This window comes from Aythya ferina, assembly GCF_964211825.1.
Source record: "Aythya ferina genome assembly, chromosome: 10".
In the NCBI taxonomy this organism is placed as follows: Eukaryota; Metazoa; Chordata; class Aves; order Anseriformes; family Anatidae; genus Aythya; species Aythya ferina.
Window position 1 is genome coordinate 14515544 of NC_140306.1, and position 13981 is coordinate 14529524.

Here is a 13981-nt window from a genome sequence, read left to right on the forward strand (position 1 = left end):
TCATTGTGAAATGCTTCATTAAGTGGATGATCAAGTGGTTCTTTAGCAACTCTTGCTGTTTTTTTTTTTCCCATTTTGAACAATGCAGTCTTCCTTCTTTTGGTTTCCACGTCTTACTTGGAAGTACCTTACTCTGTTGAGACTTCTTTTACATCCTCCTCCATCTTTAAGTCATTGAAAGCATTCAGTTGCTTTTCTCTGTTTCAGAGAACTTCTTCATCACTTGTTTATGACCCACAGGTACAAGAAAACTGGATATCCTTTTGAGATATATTTTCACTTAGTGCACAGTGCTCTAGTTGCTTTTAAATTCAGGTGTTACAAAAGCTTATTTAAACTTATATCATTGTAGTAAAAAAAAAAAAAAAAAAGTGGAGGGGGGAGACAGAGTATGTTGAAGGAATAAATCACAGCTGTGGGAGCTGAAAATAGTTTGCCCAAGTTTACTAATTTAAAATCAAAATGGTAAGTCATGTATGGGGTATGAAAGCAGGTGCACTTAAAAGCTTGTGATGAGCTACAAGAACTGATTCTCATGGACACCTGTCCCCAGTGTTGTTATTCTAGTCATCTGTTACGTATTTTGTTTGGAAATATAGAAATGAGCTTTTGTGATTGACAAGGGTGGGCTTGTTTTCTTCGAGGTTTGTTTTTGCTTTATGGTGTTTTTTTTTGTTTGTTTGTTTGTTTGTTTGTTTTTTCTTCAAAAGCTTCAGAATTGTTTGTAAGTGAACTGAAGATGTAGTTGCTGCTTGGAGTGCAGTGGAAGTACCAGGCAGTAGCTACAGCGAAAGCCTGTTATTCTAGGGATAGTTCTGTTGTTTTCCTCTTTTACTTCTCCCATTAGGAACACAGATTTCATTGTGTTGATATAGAGGTACAGATAATTTCTAGATATTTGAAATAGGTACCAAAGAGCTACTTAGTAAGTGCTGATCTAGGTGTCCCGCATATTCAGAAGAAAACGAAAACTTCTACGAAGTTCAGTTCTTTGTTCAATGTAAAGCTTTGGAATTTCAATTTCCTCACCTTTGGAATTTCAGGTTCCTCACCTTTGCAACTCTCCAGAGCAGGTGACAAATTCAGCTTGTGTGTTGGAGCTGCTTAAGGTGTTTCGATCCTGAGCTCACAACAGCTTTGATGAGAAAATGTTCAGGCAGAGCTGACATTGAGTTTCTGGCCAGTTTTAATTCAGAAATCTCAGTTCTGAAAGTTTCTTTTATGAGTTACTCAGAGTGTGGCAAAGATTCAGTAAGTGTTTTATTGGAAAAGGTTACAGAAACCCCAGAATTTTACATTTCTAAACTTACCTTTTATCTCACAACCTGCTTCTGTCCCCTGTCATCTTTCCATTGTCTTTCCAACACCCTTCCTTGGTTCTCTGACAACACAGTCACTAAAAGCATAGAAAATAAGCAAGAAAACAAGCAGGTTTAGTTCTAGGGCATACTACCGTGCAGATACTTTGCGTAAGTTTGCTTAACAGACAGCAACATATGTGAGTCCAAGCCAAAACAAACTGTCCTCTTCTGCCATGTGCAGAAAACTAAGATTTTGAGCATCACAGTATCATCTTGGTTGCATCTTTGTTTTCCCTATTAAGACACTTTGTAAACGTTGAGAATTAAATTCAGTGAGCGACCATATGTGCTCCTTGTAGACCCTTTTACTGCAGTCAGATGTGGAGAACGTTAAGTCACTGCAGCCCAGCAAGCATATCGAGTGCTGTCAGGTTTAAAGTTTTAGTTATTTCTTAAATTCATACTGAAGATGGCTTAATAAAAACCATACATGCCACTACCTTTAGTTTTAAGTATGTGAATGTTCTAGGTCTTCTACAAGTTAATTTTGCATATGCACTGCGTAAAGATGTATAGATGTTTACTTTTTCCAGTCAAGTTTGGTCTCCAGGGTAGCCCACAAAGTAGGGCTGCTGGTGAAGCTTGCGTAGTTAGCATTGTGTTCGTAATCTGTATGCAGATGGCAGAGCTTTAAGCTGTGTTAAAATTGCTTGCGTTAGTAACATTTAATTGCGGCTGAATTTACTCCTTGTGTTAACACGTCTCAGTATTCAGCATTTACTGCCCCATGAGAAACATACAGATACGCTAAATACTAATTCATCAAAAGTGTAGCATTTCATATTTATAACTTTGTTTTTATTTTTGTTCATTTTTGCAAGATACTAATTGTAGTATCGTCTTGCTGTACTAAAGGTGCTTTTTTTTTTGTTGTGGATAGTGCATGTCTTACTGTGTAGATCATATTGCATGTTATTGATGCATGTTTGAAATTTGTTGTGTCCTTCAAGGCATGATAAGTGGCTATCCACCGGTGCTGCCACCTTTGCAGGGCCCAGTTGATGGCATTGTTAGCATGGGCAGCATGCAGCCACTTCACCCAGGGGTGCCCCCACCCCACCAACTTCCGCCAGGTATGCCAGGCATCCCAGGCATCCCACCACCCGGTAAGAATGTCATCCTCATTCGCTCCTTGTTTCATTTTCATGTACTTGCCGTTTAACCAGTTGTTACAGAAATTACCTGCAGCTTGTTTTGGTCATAGCGTAATTGTTTGATTGTGTCTGAACGTGGCAGGTTTGTAGCCGCAGCGTGCACAGCGTACTGCTGAGTGTATGGGGTGCATGCAGAGCATTTACGTTGGCACAGCACACGTCCAGTAAGCAAGCAGCAAAAAGGTTACTGGCGAAATGTGATGCTGCTCCAGCAGTGGTTCTGCTCCAGTTAAAAAAAAAAACCTACAACAACAACAACAAAAACACCAACACCACCAACAAAAAGAGACAACTGCACGAGCTTATCAGAAGTCTGAAAGATTGAAATCAGCCAGTTCATGTCCTTATTCCATTTGAACGGCATCCTTCCACTCCCTCCATTATTCAAGTGAAATCAATAACTTTCAAATGAAATTTGAAATGAAATTTATTGCTCTCATTCCTTACTGAACTCTTTTTCAGTGTAGGGGGGAGAAATGTTCACCTGCCCTCTCATCCTGTTTTCTGTGGATTTTTTTCAGTTTTTACCCCTGCTAACACGTGGCTGTTTAAAAGACACACATCCGCTATGTTCAGCTGTTTGAACAAGCTGTGGACAAAAGCATTTTCATTTCTCTCTCCTACCCCATTTGCAACTGTGTTTATCAGAAGCTCTGTTGGGACTTTATGTAAATTGTTGTGGTGATTTGTTGTTGTTTGCTTGCTTGCCTTTTTTGTTTTTTTTAAATCCATCAGTGTTAGGCGTGCAGTTTGCATCATTGCTGATGTGTAAGATTCACCATAATGTCATGTAGAGGGAGTAGGAAAACAGCAGCATGAGCTTGCCTCCGACTCAGCAGGACAGTGACATTGAAGCACACAACAGCAGCATACAAATGTCTGGGAGGTGAACCCAGGACAATGCATTTCTTTGAAGAATGTTTCCGACTGGAGAAACGGGCTGTGTGTACGAAGTACTAAACTAAGAGAACTTGACTAAGGAGAAAAAAAACAAAAAAAAAAAACAAAAAAAAAAAACACGAAATAATGCCCAGGAGTGGAGGACCACACATGAAGTGGTGCTAAATCGGGCTGGGTGAGCTAAGGGTCAATGAAGCCCTAACACTGGGAAGGGGAGGGTGCCCTCCTCCAAACCTGTCTGCTTTGTACCGAAAAAAATCTGTGCTGTGTCCCACAACTTGCCTCATCAGTGTTTTTCCCAACTTCTGACCTGCTGTTAGTACAGATGCATTTAAAATGGAGGCTGTAATCAAACGGAAAACTGATTAGTTACATGCTTTAGTGTGCCAAACGCAGTGACACATCTTCTGATCACTGGTACGGAAATCCGCATGCAAATTAAACCCTTGTGAAGACCATAATTATTGTGCAGCTTTTCAAATGAATGACCGTAAAATGGCATGAAGAGAAAGAAAAGCAGCAACATACCTAACTGTTTTTCTTTTTTTTTTTTTCCCTTTTTTATTGTTGTTGTTTGATTTATTTTTGTTTGGTTGTAGTTTTTGTTTTGGGGTTTTTCTTTTTTCTTTTTTTAATTTTTTTTTTTGACCAAAGCATCTGTATAGAAAATAGCAGGAACTGCATGCATGACTCATTCAGATTTGTATGTGGGTGGTATCTGCTATATTCTGTGCCCCTTCACATAGTTAGGAAAAAATCAAAACTAACAGGATTTTTTTTTCCTCCAAATGTTGTTTCATATATATAGGACTATTTAAGCTTAACCTGCAAGTGGTGTTTTATGTTAGTGAGATATTACAGAATTTTTGCAATGTCTTGGCTTTCTTCCTACTATGAATGTGTTTTATAAAATTGAACACAAGGAAATTTACTAAAGGAAAACTGCTTTTCCTTTTTTATTGTTCTTTTTTGTTTGCTTGTTTTTAAGGATTCCAGGAAGTTTCTGTTCAGCCAAAGGTGCACATTATAAACTAAAGGATGTAGTTGGGCAATCACTAAGTAACATGGAAAAAAAAACTAATTTTGCATTTCTTTAGTTAAATGAATTCAAGGGGCCACATACTAATGTTGGGTAGTTGTTGTTTCTTTTTTTTTTTTCTTCATTCAGAAATTTCTAAAGTTTTTTTTTTTTTTTTTTTAATTGGGGGAGAGTGGGATATTTAAATGTTTTTAAAATAGCTTTAAGCAATGATATCCAAATATACATTTGATTATAGAAGACCAAATAGGTATTTCTCACTGCTCTGAAATAAGACTGATTGTTTTATATTTTGGAATATAGGTGTTATAGGCCAAAATGTGTCCCCCATGGTAGGCACTCCAGCACCCGGAGCAAGTCCGTTTGGACAGCAGGTGAGTCATTTTCGCATTATTTATGAAGCTCTAAGGCTTTGAATTTAGCATTTAAATGGGATCTCAGTTAAGACATGTAATGAATGCACATAGCCTTTCCCAGGGAGAACATAAATTCCAAACGTACACTGACGTATTTAGAACCAGTTAATATCTTACACTCAGAATATATGTTTGTATTTCTTGGTTGATTTTTTATTATACTAATTAGGTTCTGCCTAGTGGGATAAGCCCTGCAGTATAAGCAACCCCGTGTTTTTCTTTCTGTTTTTCTTCTAAACTAATACAAGTAATTTTAACACACTGTTAAACTGATGATAATTTCAGTTTTGCATGCTTTGTTGATGCAGCGGGGCTGCTTTTGCACTTTCTCAGCTGTTTCTCAGCTAAGTGGGTAAAAGCTGTTTTGCTTGCTCCCAGATTTCACAAACCAACAAAGCAGATGCTTGTTGGCAGTTCAGAACCTGGGGGTTTGATATCAGTGATGATCAGATGTTCCTTCTCAATGTGGTACAGATGAATACAGATGAAATGTTTAGCACACTTGAAATTGTATTGAGTAAACATTTGCATTATAAAAAGAAACGTGATTTTGACCAAGGGGTATAAAGAAACTCAGAAGTTGAGTACAGTATGTGTGCCATGACACTGAGTTATTCCAGACCATAGCTCGTCTCTGTTAAGAGTTCTGAGAACTGCTGGTTAATCACAGCAGTTGGGGTTCTTCTCTGTGTCAGGGATTTCTGTGTGACTGTGATGTTAGCCTGACTGCAATTAGTTTGTGTTGTTGTTTTTTTTTTGGTGGTAGCATCCTTATCTTCCAGGGATCAGGGTGGATTTGTATTAGATGTTGTAGAGGTACCTAAAGCAAGATAAAAACCCTACACCTTGCACATCACAGTTTTGTGGTCAAGTGTGAGAGAACATGAAATAAAAAGGAAGAAAAATAGCAGTTAAGGGTAATATGATAGAGAATTGGTGGAAGTAATGAGGCATGTTTGCTGTTAAATATGGTCTGCTCATACATCCTTTATCTGTGCATCTCAGTCACCGCCCCAGGTAACCGTGGCCAAAGTGGGTTGTCTTCCAGTGAAATTTTCTTTGTGCCTTCAGTTATAACCAAAACTATCTCTCCGTTGCTTTGTTGTTGCAGATAGGAATCCTTGGCCCGCCAGGACAGCAGGCACCCCCTCCGTATCCGGGCCAGAGCCCAGCAAGTCAGCCGGTCATGCAGCAGCCCTCAACTCCCATGTTTGTCTCCCCTCCACCAAAGACACAGAGGCTTCTTCATTCTGAAGCCTATCTGAAATACATCGAGGGGCTTAGTGCTGAATCAAATAGCATCAGCAAGTGGGACCAGACCCTTGCAGGTAAGGCTTTTGTATGGAAACATCCCACTGTGTGTCAGAAACACTTTGGTAACGGTTTGGCTTTTATGGAAAATGCTAAATTACTCTGCTGCTAGCTTAATAAAATGTACACATGCAAGTAATTGTTAAACTGACAGACTGTAACTATATGTTATTAGTAGGCTAATTCCACTGATGCTGTATAAATCTAATTACCAGTTGTATGGGTTCAAATACTGGGGGTAAAAGAAATACTGTGGAGTTACATTCTCCTTCTTTCCTGAAAAATTGTGGTGAATATCAAATTTATCAAAGTCAGTAGATAATTGGGCTGTTTCTTAACCTTTCAGCACGACGGCGAGATATCCACTTATCAAAAGAACAAGAGAGCCGTCTCCCGTCACACTGGTTGAAAAGTAAAGGGGCTCACACCACCATGGCCGATGCGTTATGGCGTCTTCGAGACCTGATGCTACGAGACACCCTCAATATCCGTCAGGCATACAATATAGAAAATGTTTAATTGCATTCTTGCTTTCTTTGATACCGGCATATAAGGAGTTTTGTGGAACAATAGCTGTTTTAGTTACTGGGTGGGGAGAGATAACCAACAATAATTTGTATTGCATTTTACTGTACATTGCAAGACCATTTTTATATAAGGACACTTTTAATAAGCATATTTCACTTTTTGTTATATTAAGTTGATTAATTTTGTTATATTGATAATTATATCAATATTGATATATCAACATATCAATATTGATATATTGATTAATTTTGTTATATTAAGTTGTGTTTGTTATATTAAGTTGATCAAATACACGGATTTTTGCATATGTTTCCTTTGTTTGAAAGGCGGTTTCATAATTGGTTAACTGTAGTCAAGGATTCATCTTTCTTATACTTTATTGGTGAGAATCTGATGCCATTGTTTTTATATAAAAGAAGAAAAATAGAAAACAAAGTATTTACAGATTGGTACAATGGAATGTGAAGTTAGTCATAGTTTACATCCTAGAGGAATGTGTGTACCTGTGCTTGTGTGTGCTAGCCGCTTCTGGCAGAAATCTCACTTGGATGTGAACAGGGAAGATCTCTTTGAAAGAAGCTAAAGGTAAGGCGTGCATTGATGCTAGAGCAAAATCACATTTCAAGTCAGTATCGAGGCAGCTGAGTGGGCCACAGCGATCGTGGAAGTGCTAGTGCGGACAGAGCAAGGCTGTCTTGACTGCTAGTGTTGTCCAATCTTGTCCAGTTACTTAATTGTGTAGCCAAGGCCATTGTGATCCTAAATCGGTAACAGCATACCTATGCTGGGCATGCCCGTGGGAGGTGAAACTCATCTGCCATGACCTGTTCTGGGGGTTCTGTGATGCCCTAAGGCTGAGCAGAGGAGGCAAAGCTGCTTCCCCCTGCAATTCAGTCTGCAGGCGAGAGGCCAGAACTTTGAACCAGTTCAGGACTTGGAAGGTAAGTTCGAGGAGAGGCTGAGTTCTTTTGTTAGTGGAGTAACTTTTAAATTCACACACATTCTGTTAACAATTGGGCATTATGAGACGTTTTTCTGTGTGTATTGATTCACGTTAATGAAAGTTTTGCAATGCAAAATTTGAAATTGGACACACAAATGTAATTTTATAATAGTGCTGTATGCATAACTTCACCATACCTAGTACATCAGAGAAACGGATTACCTGCATTGCAGCCTTCGGAAGGTTTTTGGGTTAGTTTTTTAGCAAAGTAAGGTGTGTATAGACTCCTCTTGCCAAATTTCAGGGTTGTGACTGCCTTCTGCTAAAGACTTAACTGTCCTTGTAACTAACCAACCTTTTGGACTGCAAAGCTATTTGCTTACAAGTAAATGCTTTCACGTACTTGATTGTAGAAAAAGAATAATCTTGGGTTGCATTAAGTAAGTGGGAAGGTAAGGTGATACTAATTTGAAAGAATTTGTTGGCAGGAGCATGGTTACTGCAACTCAGTCCAAAAGAATAACTTTTTTCTTTTTTTCTTCTGAGAGAGTGGAAAATAGATTAATCTAGGACCGGTATTTTCATAAACCAGTTGAAGGTAACTAATAATTATTTGTTCTCTTCCTCAGTCCCCTTCCATGAGAAAATTTACTGTTTCTGTAAAAAAAAAAAAAAAAAAAAAAAAAAAAAAAAGTTGATGTTGGTGACTTTTTTTTTTCAGCGTATGTTTTCAGACCTGGTTAATCCATGCTTGGCTTTTCATTAGACCTTGTACTCCTGAAGGTTAAGCTGATAACCAGGTGTGTAACATGTATGTACCATCACTTTGTTTACCTGAGTCTTTTTAATTTGAATAAAAATAGTTTGCAAAGTGTTTTGGATTAAACAGGTTTGAGTGTCCCATCAAGACTTTTGTTAGGATTTTATTTCAAGTAATTCTGGCAGTTGCTGATCCAGATCTTATGGAGTCCTTGGTATGTGCACGGGTGTATGTGGGTAAAGAATCGTTTTTATATTGTCCTGTGTGTTGCAAGGCATGTCTGGTAGGTGACAAGAACAGTGAAGTTGGAGGGAAAAAAAAGCCAGAAGAAGGATGAACGAACTGTAGTAAGCTTTGAAAAAATACATGGTGGACTGGGAACCAGCTGAGTAGAGGTGGTAAGATTCAGTCAGTTCCAGTTGCCTCCACTGTAGTTGCTTTGAAAATAAACAGCAGGACTTATTTTCATGCTGGAAGCTAACCTGGCTCAGGACTGTCTTTCATGTAGCTGGATAATGAAGGAAATTTAAAAAATAATGTGGAAAAAGCATCTTTTACCCAGTAAAATTACAAAACAAGATGGAAATCTTCTCTAATAACACCAACAGCAAGAAAAATTAAGTGATAGTGAACTCATATATCTTGAGGTGCCTCTGACATATGATTCACAAAGAGCTATTTAAGCAACCAGAACAGATACCGTTACATTTAATTAACACGCATTAATGTCTTGGACTCAGGGCACAAACACAGCCTCTCATGCAGGCTACGAGGTTTACAGAACTTCAACCCTTCTAAAACCTGATGGTGCAGTTGCACCAAGATGAATTCTAATCATTGCTCACATTGTATTTGCTCAAATTGAGATGCTGAAGATCGTCTGTAGATACAGGTAGCCCTCTATTGGCAGCAAGGGCACTAAATTGGAGCAATATTTCAAAATGCTCGAGTACTTCTTACATCAAGAACCGGGACCTGCTTCATTGGCACATGAAATATTCTGATCAATAACCTTTGTATTCTTTTTGCTTGCTGCATTTACCAGCAAGTCTAATTTGACTTGTCCCACAAACAAACCAAGCCAGAAACCCAGGTACTGCGGTGCACAAGGATCTGGTGGTCCTGGGTGAAGAGATTCCCAGTCTGGCATTCCTTGGAGAAACTCCTCCAGCAATCCAGTACAGAAGTCTAGCCCCACAGCTTAACTTCCAGTAAAGGAGACAGCAGGAGAAATGTGAAAACAAATGGAGGCGAAACCCCCTGGGTTATGCAGCAGCACCAGTGCGTGGTTGGGCTTGGCTCTGGGTAAGCTCAGGGTGCTCTGCAGCCTGGGACAAAAATCAGGGATGGGTGGTCATGAGGTCTGTAACCACCTCCACAGGGAGTGCCCAAATTCATTTTCTATTCGATGATTTAGGGAGGACTATCAATAATCCTCATGCTTTGTGCCAAGCACAAGCACCCAATGAGGATTTAAGGAACCTCCTCAGGAAGTCACAGAATGTGAGGGATCAGAAGGGACCTTGAAAGATCACCCAGTCCAATCCCTCTGGCAGAGCAGGGACACCCAGATCAGATCCCACAGGAACGCGTCCAGGCGGGTTTTGAACATCTCCAGAGAAAGAGACTCCTCAGCCCCCAGGCAGCCTGAGGGCTGATGAGCAGCTCCGTGGTTTCCCCCAGGTCGCTCGGTCAGCGTGAGCCTGTCCCTTCTCTAGTGCAGGGGCTGTGGGCAGCATTGCTTAGGCCTAAGTATCGGGGTCTGTTTGCACGTGACTGCTTTCAGCTGCTTTACCGCATTGAATTTTTCCATGCTTGACATCTAACTTGGCCGGACTTGCATAATCTGGAGAGCCTGCAGCACAAACGCTTTGCTTGTTCTCAGAATCTTTCTGTGGCGGCTGTGAAGGGAACACCCGAGGCTGCCGTTTGTAGATGTTGACCTGACACCAAGTGAACTCCCTGCGGACTGAAGAGACGTGCTCAACTCCAGAACTGGCAGGGGCACAGCAGTACTTAAACTGAAAGCTGTGTTCCTGGCTGCTCCTGCAGCGTCTAACAGAAACATCGCTGTTTCCAGTGCTGGTCTGAGCTATGAAGGGTTGAAGAGTGAGTGTAGATTCAAACTGAGCCTAAATCCCTGCATCTGCCTGCTACAGGAACGGGCTGGGACCAGGGTGCTCCAGCTACTCCGTTTCCAGTGTTAGAGATGGGCAAAACTGGAGAGGGCAGGAGGATCGGTGCTAGCAAGCATTGTGGACTCGGGAATGCAGTTCCAGAGCTCTAAATGTTGAGCTTCGTCTCCTGTCATCGCAGATCTGTTGCCTCGTGGCTGAAATGGTGTGATGCCAACTCAGAGAAGGATTTTACTCCCGCAGTGGTCGCAAAGATCAGTGACACCAAACTCCCTGACACCAAGCTCCTTGTAAGTGACAGCCAGTCCTGCCTTGCTTTTTAAGCTTAACTGGAGGCACCTTAAGCTAAGTTCCAAACGTGCCTGGTGCTCTCAGCTGCAAATGGGAAACAGTGCCACGAAATAAGAAAGAGCTCTGACATTAAAAACAGGCCTTGATTCGCTGAGGTCAGTGAAACACTCCTGCTATTATAGGAGTGCTATGGGAAGCCACAGGGAGAAGCGTTCACACCAGGCTGAGGGCTGAGAAGAAACTAGGGCACAAGGCTTCTTAAAACAACAAGGATACGGAAACCCAAGAAGCAGCAGGAGAGAGCTCCAAAAGGCTCTAAGAGCACAGGCAGATGGAGCTAAAGCACAACAATTTTCAAAATGTGGTTTTCTGTGAGCGTTTTGCTGTATGTGGTGCTACTGTCAGGATTTGTGGCAGTGGAATGATCGATGACTGTAACAACAATCTTGTGCGTCTGTGTGGACTTGGGCTCCACCTCAGAACCAAAGCCAAAAGTGAGGTTATTACTTCTCAAATAGATGTGTGTCCTCTGCTGTCCACTCGGAGCATGGAGGGCATAACCACATCTCCAGTTCTCTGCCAGTTCTTTTTTTTGCGTGAAAACTCAGGCAGCACTAGTTCTCCAGGTCAAGTCCCTGGAAAGCACAGCACAAAGCTGGGGGGTACCTTCTACTTGCAAGTTGAGTAATTTACTGTAAGATCATGTAAACAGTCATTGTCTCTTATGTCAATTGAAAACTTGCTCCCGTGGAAAAAGGCTACCAGGAGTTAGCATGAGAATGTGTTTAAATATATGAGCTCCCTTGGGGGTTTTGTTTTTAGGCTGGTGCTTTGATGTTAAGAATTGGCCTCCTGGGGACCTGTCAGCATATACACAAATCATCAGAAATAAAAGCAATTGCGTTAATAAATGTAATTATCATACCAGAGTCCCACTAATGCCTAGTCACTGACATGCTCCACACTCATGAGGTCTAGTGTTGCTGTGATAGGAAATAAAAGAAAACTGAAAAAGCAGCCCTAGAATGCTGTTAGCTCTCCACTCCTTCTTTGGGAGGCACACCTCCTGCAACAAGAAGTCAGGTGCTATAGTTGCTGTTGCACATTGCTCCAAACCTGTACCTGCTAACAGGTAAAGCAGCAGATTTTTCTTCCCCTCAGCCCTTGCCTCTCTCCATTGTTAGTCACCACCCCAGGTAGTGCACAAATACCCAGCGGAGCCTAAATGCACACATGACTTTCCAAAGAGTGGGGGCAGAGTAAGTAAGCACCGAGCTCTACATCTGTCTTATTTTCTCTACTTAAAATTTCACTACATTGGAAAGAAAAATCAGACATGAGAGAGGCTTCCATCAGTACAAAGCAAACTAATTAAAAATGAATGTATGCAATATGTAACTCAGTTCTCTCCCGGTGGTGCTGTCACAACAACGGCATTTCATCACGCAAAGAAAAGCTGTAGCCAGACTGTTTATTCAGTTTAGTTTATTTAAAAGTGTTGAAAAAAAAAAAAACAACATTAAATAGGTGGCAAAGGTCTAAACACAATGAACTTCTCTCTGCTGTATTCAGTTTAGACACAAAGCACTCATGGTAAGCAGATGTAGAATAATCTGCCAAAACCATCTGAGAGCATACCTCAGAAACTTGCTCAGTTCATGTTGCAGAGAGAAAATTTTGCCCCTACCAGCACCATGGCAGCAATGCTTCTTTGATACGACTGAAGCTGTCAGGATGTTCCCCTTGAACCCTTCCAGCTAAAATTCACTTTTCTCCATCCTTGCCTTGTACTGTCTTTCAGATCGTTTCCTGCGGTAAACATCATCTGTGGCAAAACAAAAAAAATATTTTATTAGCATTATCCAAGAGCAAGATGGTATTAAATGTATGAATCCTGTCACCTCAAACTTTTCAATCCAATCTCCTCTTACAGACATTGACAGGCAACTGGAGACAACATGAATCCCTATTACAACTTAAAAATAGCTCATTTCCCTCCCATCCAGGCTAAAGTTCTTCCCCTCAGTCTTGATTAAATGTTTTTATAGGAAAACAAAGTTTCCAGAGCAATACAGTCATTTTTCTACTTTCTCATGAGGATAATTAAAACCACAAATGCCCAAACTAGCTGAAGCTAAAAGGAAATTAAACTACAGGGACAAATTCCAATGCCTGAGGCCTCAGTATTGTAGCTATTTCTAAAAACAGAGGTATCTACTTGTGTTGATGATCTTCCTCGCTGTTCTGCCTGCCTTCCCCACACTGATCACCCCTAAATATCCATCGCCAAATAAAAACTCACTGACATAGAAAGGTTACCGCTCTTGTATGGTGTTAAGTTGCATGGGTTACGGAGCAGCATTATTACCGCATTATGAAATTGTTTAGGCACAGCATTTTTTTCAGAGAAAAAAGGCCGGGGCTTGGGCTGACGTGTAGCAGCTGCCACACAAGCGATGTGCTCTGGTTTCCTACCTGCCTTTACTGTGACACAGGTGTGCCTCAGAAGGGTCAGGAGGGAAAACCTGAGCACACCCGAGCCTTCGGGAGCAGTTTGGGCTGCACTGAGCTCCTCTCCCCGTTTCAACTCCTACAGCCCCTGAGGCGCCTGCCCCCACCTCACAGCCCTCGGGGGCTGAGGCGCCCCCGCGGGCGGAGCACGCAGCACTCACAGAAGGTCTCCTTGCCGACGCGGACGTGGATCATGAACCACTCCATGGCTCCCCCGAGGAGGAAGAAGAAGGGCAGGAAGCGGTAGGCGCCGAAGCGCTGCCTGCCGGGCACCCGCCGCAGGAGGCGCCTCAGGCGGCCGCTCACCAACATGGCTGCGGGGACATGACAGGAATGGGCGGGAGGGGAGGGGGGCGGCCATGAAGCCCCCGGCCCCGGCCCGCAGCCAATCAGCGCGGCCGGCGCCTCGCGCCCCCTCCCACCCGCTCACCTCCAAGCGCGGGCCCTGCGAGCCGCCGGGCCGTACCACGTGACGCGCAGGGCGGGGCGCTCCTGGGCTCCTCCGCGCCTGAGGCGGGGCGGGGCGGGCGAGGCCACGCCCCCTCTCGCGGCGCGGCGGTGATTGGCTGCCCGGGGCCGGGCCGGCACGCGCGGCGGGGCCGGGAGGGGCGGGGCGGGGAGCGGGGCGTGAG

The 13981-nt window shown here is 42.3% G+C and overlaps 2 protein-coding genes across 11 annotated transcripts in view; one reads left to right on the forward strand and one right to left on the reverse strand.

Moving 5' to 3' along the window:
- Positions 1–8559, forward strand: part of PBRM1 (polybromo 1) — a 62601-nt gene extending 54042 nt beyond the window's left edge. For 7 of the 10 annotated variants that reach the window (XM_084530796.1, XM_084530797.1, XM_084530800.1 and 4 more), the window contains 4 exons: positions 2312–2467; positions 4758–4828; positions 5982–6198; positions 6528–8559. In XM_084530796.1, the coding sequence (XP_084386922.1) occupies positions 2312–2467; positions 4758–4828; positions 5982–6198; positions 6528–6700 (617 nt within the window). In that variant the 3' untranslated portion in view covers positions 6701–8559. The remainder of the gene's footprint in view (positions 1–2311; positions 2468–4757; positions 4829–5981; positions 6199–6527) is intronic. The other 3 variants (XM_084530794.1, XM_084530799.1, XM_084530802.1) reach the window with 1 other exon arrangement.
- Positions 8560–12295: 3736 nt separating this feature from the next.
- UQCC5 (ubiquinol-cytochrome c reductase complex assembly factor 5) lies at positions 12296–13854 on the reverse strand. Its single transcript, XM_084530811.1, has 3 exons — positions 13780–13854; positions 13511–13663; positions 12296–12663 (listed from the first exon to the last, which is right to left on the reverse strand). The coding sequence occupies exons 2-3, from the start codon at positions 13659–13661 to the stop codon at positions 12596–12598; spliced, it is 219 nt and encodes a 72-aa protein (XP_084386937.1). The 5' UTR covers positions 13662–13663; positions 13780–13854; the 3' UTR covers positions 12296–12595.
- Positions 13855–13981: the final 127 nt, after the last annotated feature.

What these genes read in the sequence shown, in the direction of transcription:
- UQCC5 (XM_084530811.1), bottom strand. Translation starts at nt 13,661, where the DNA reads ATGTTGGTGAGCGGCCGCCTGAGGCGCCTCCTGCGGCGGGTGCCCGGC. An exon ending in CGTCGGCAAGGAGACCTTCT is followed by an intron (nt 12,664 to 13,510) that starts GTGAGTGCTGCG and finishes GTTTTGCCACAG; the next exon opens with ATGATGTTTACCGCAGGAAA.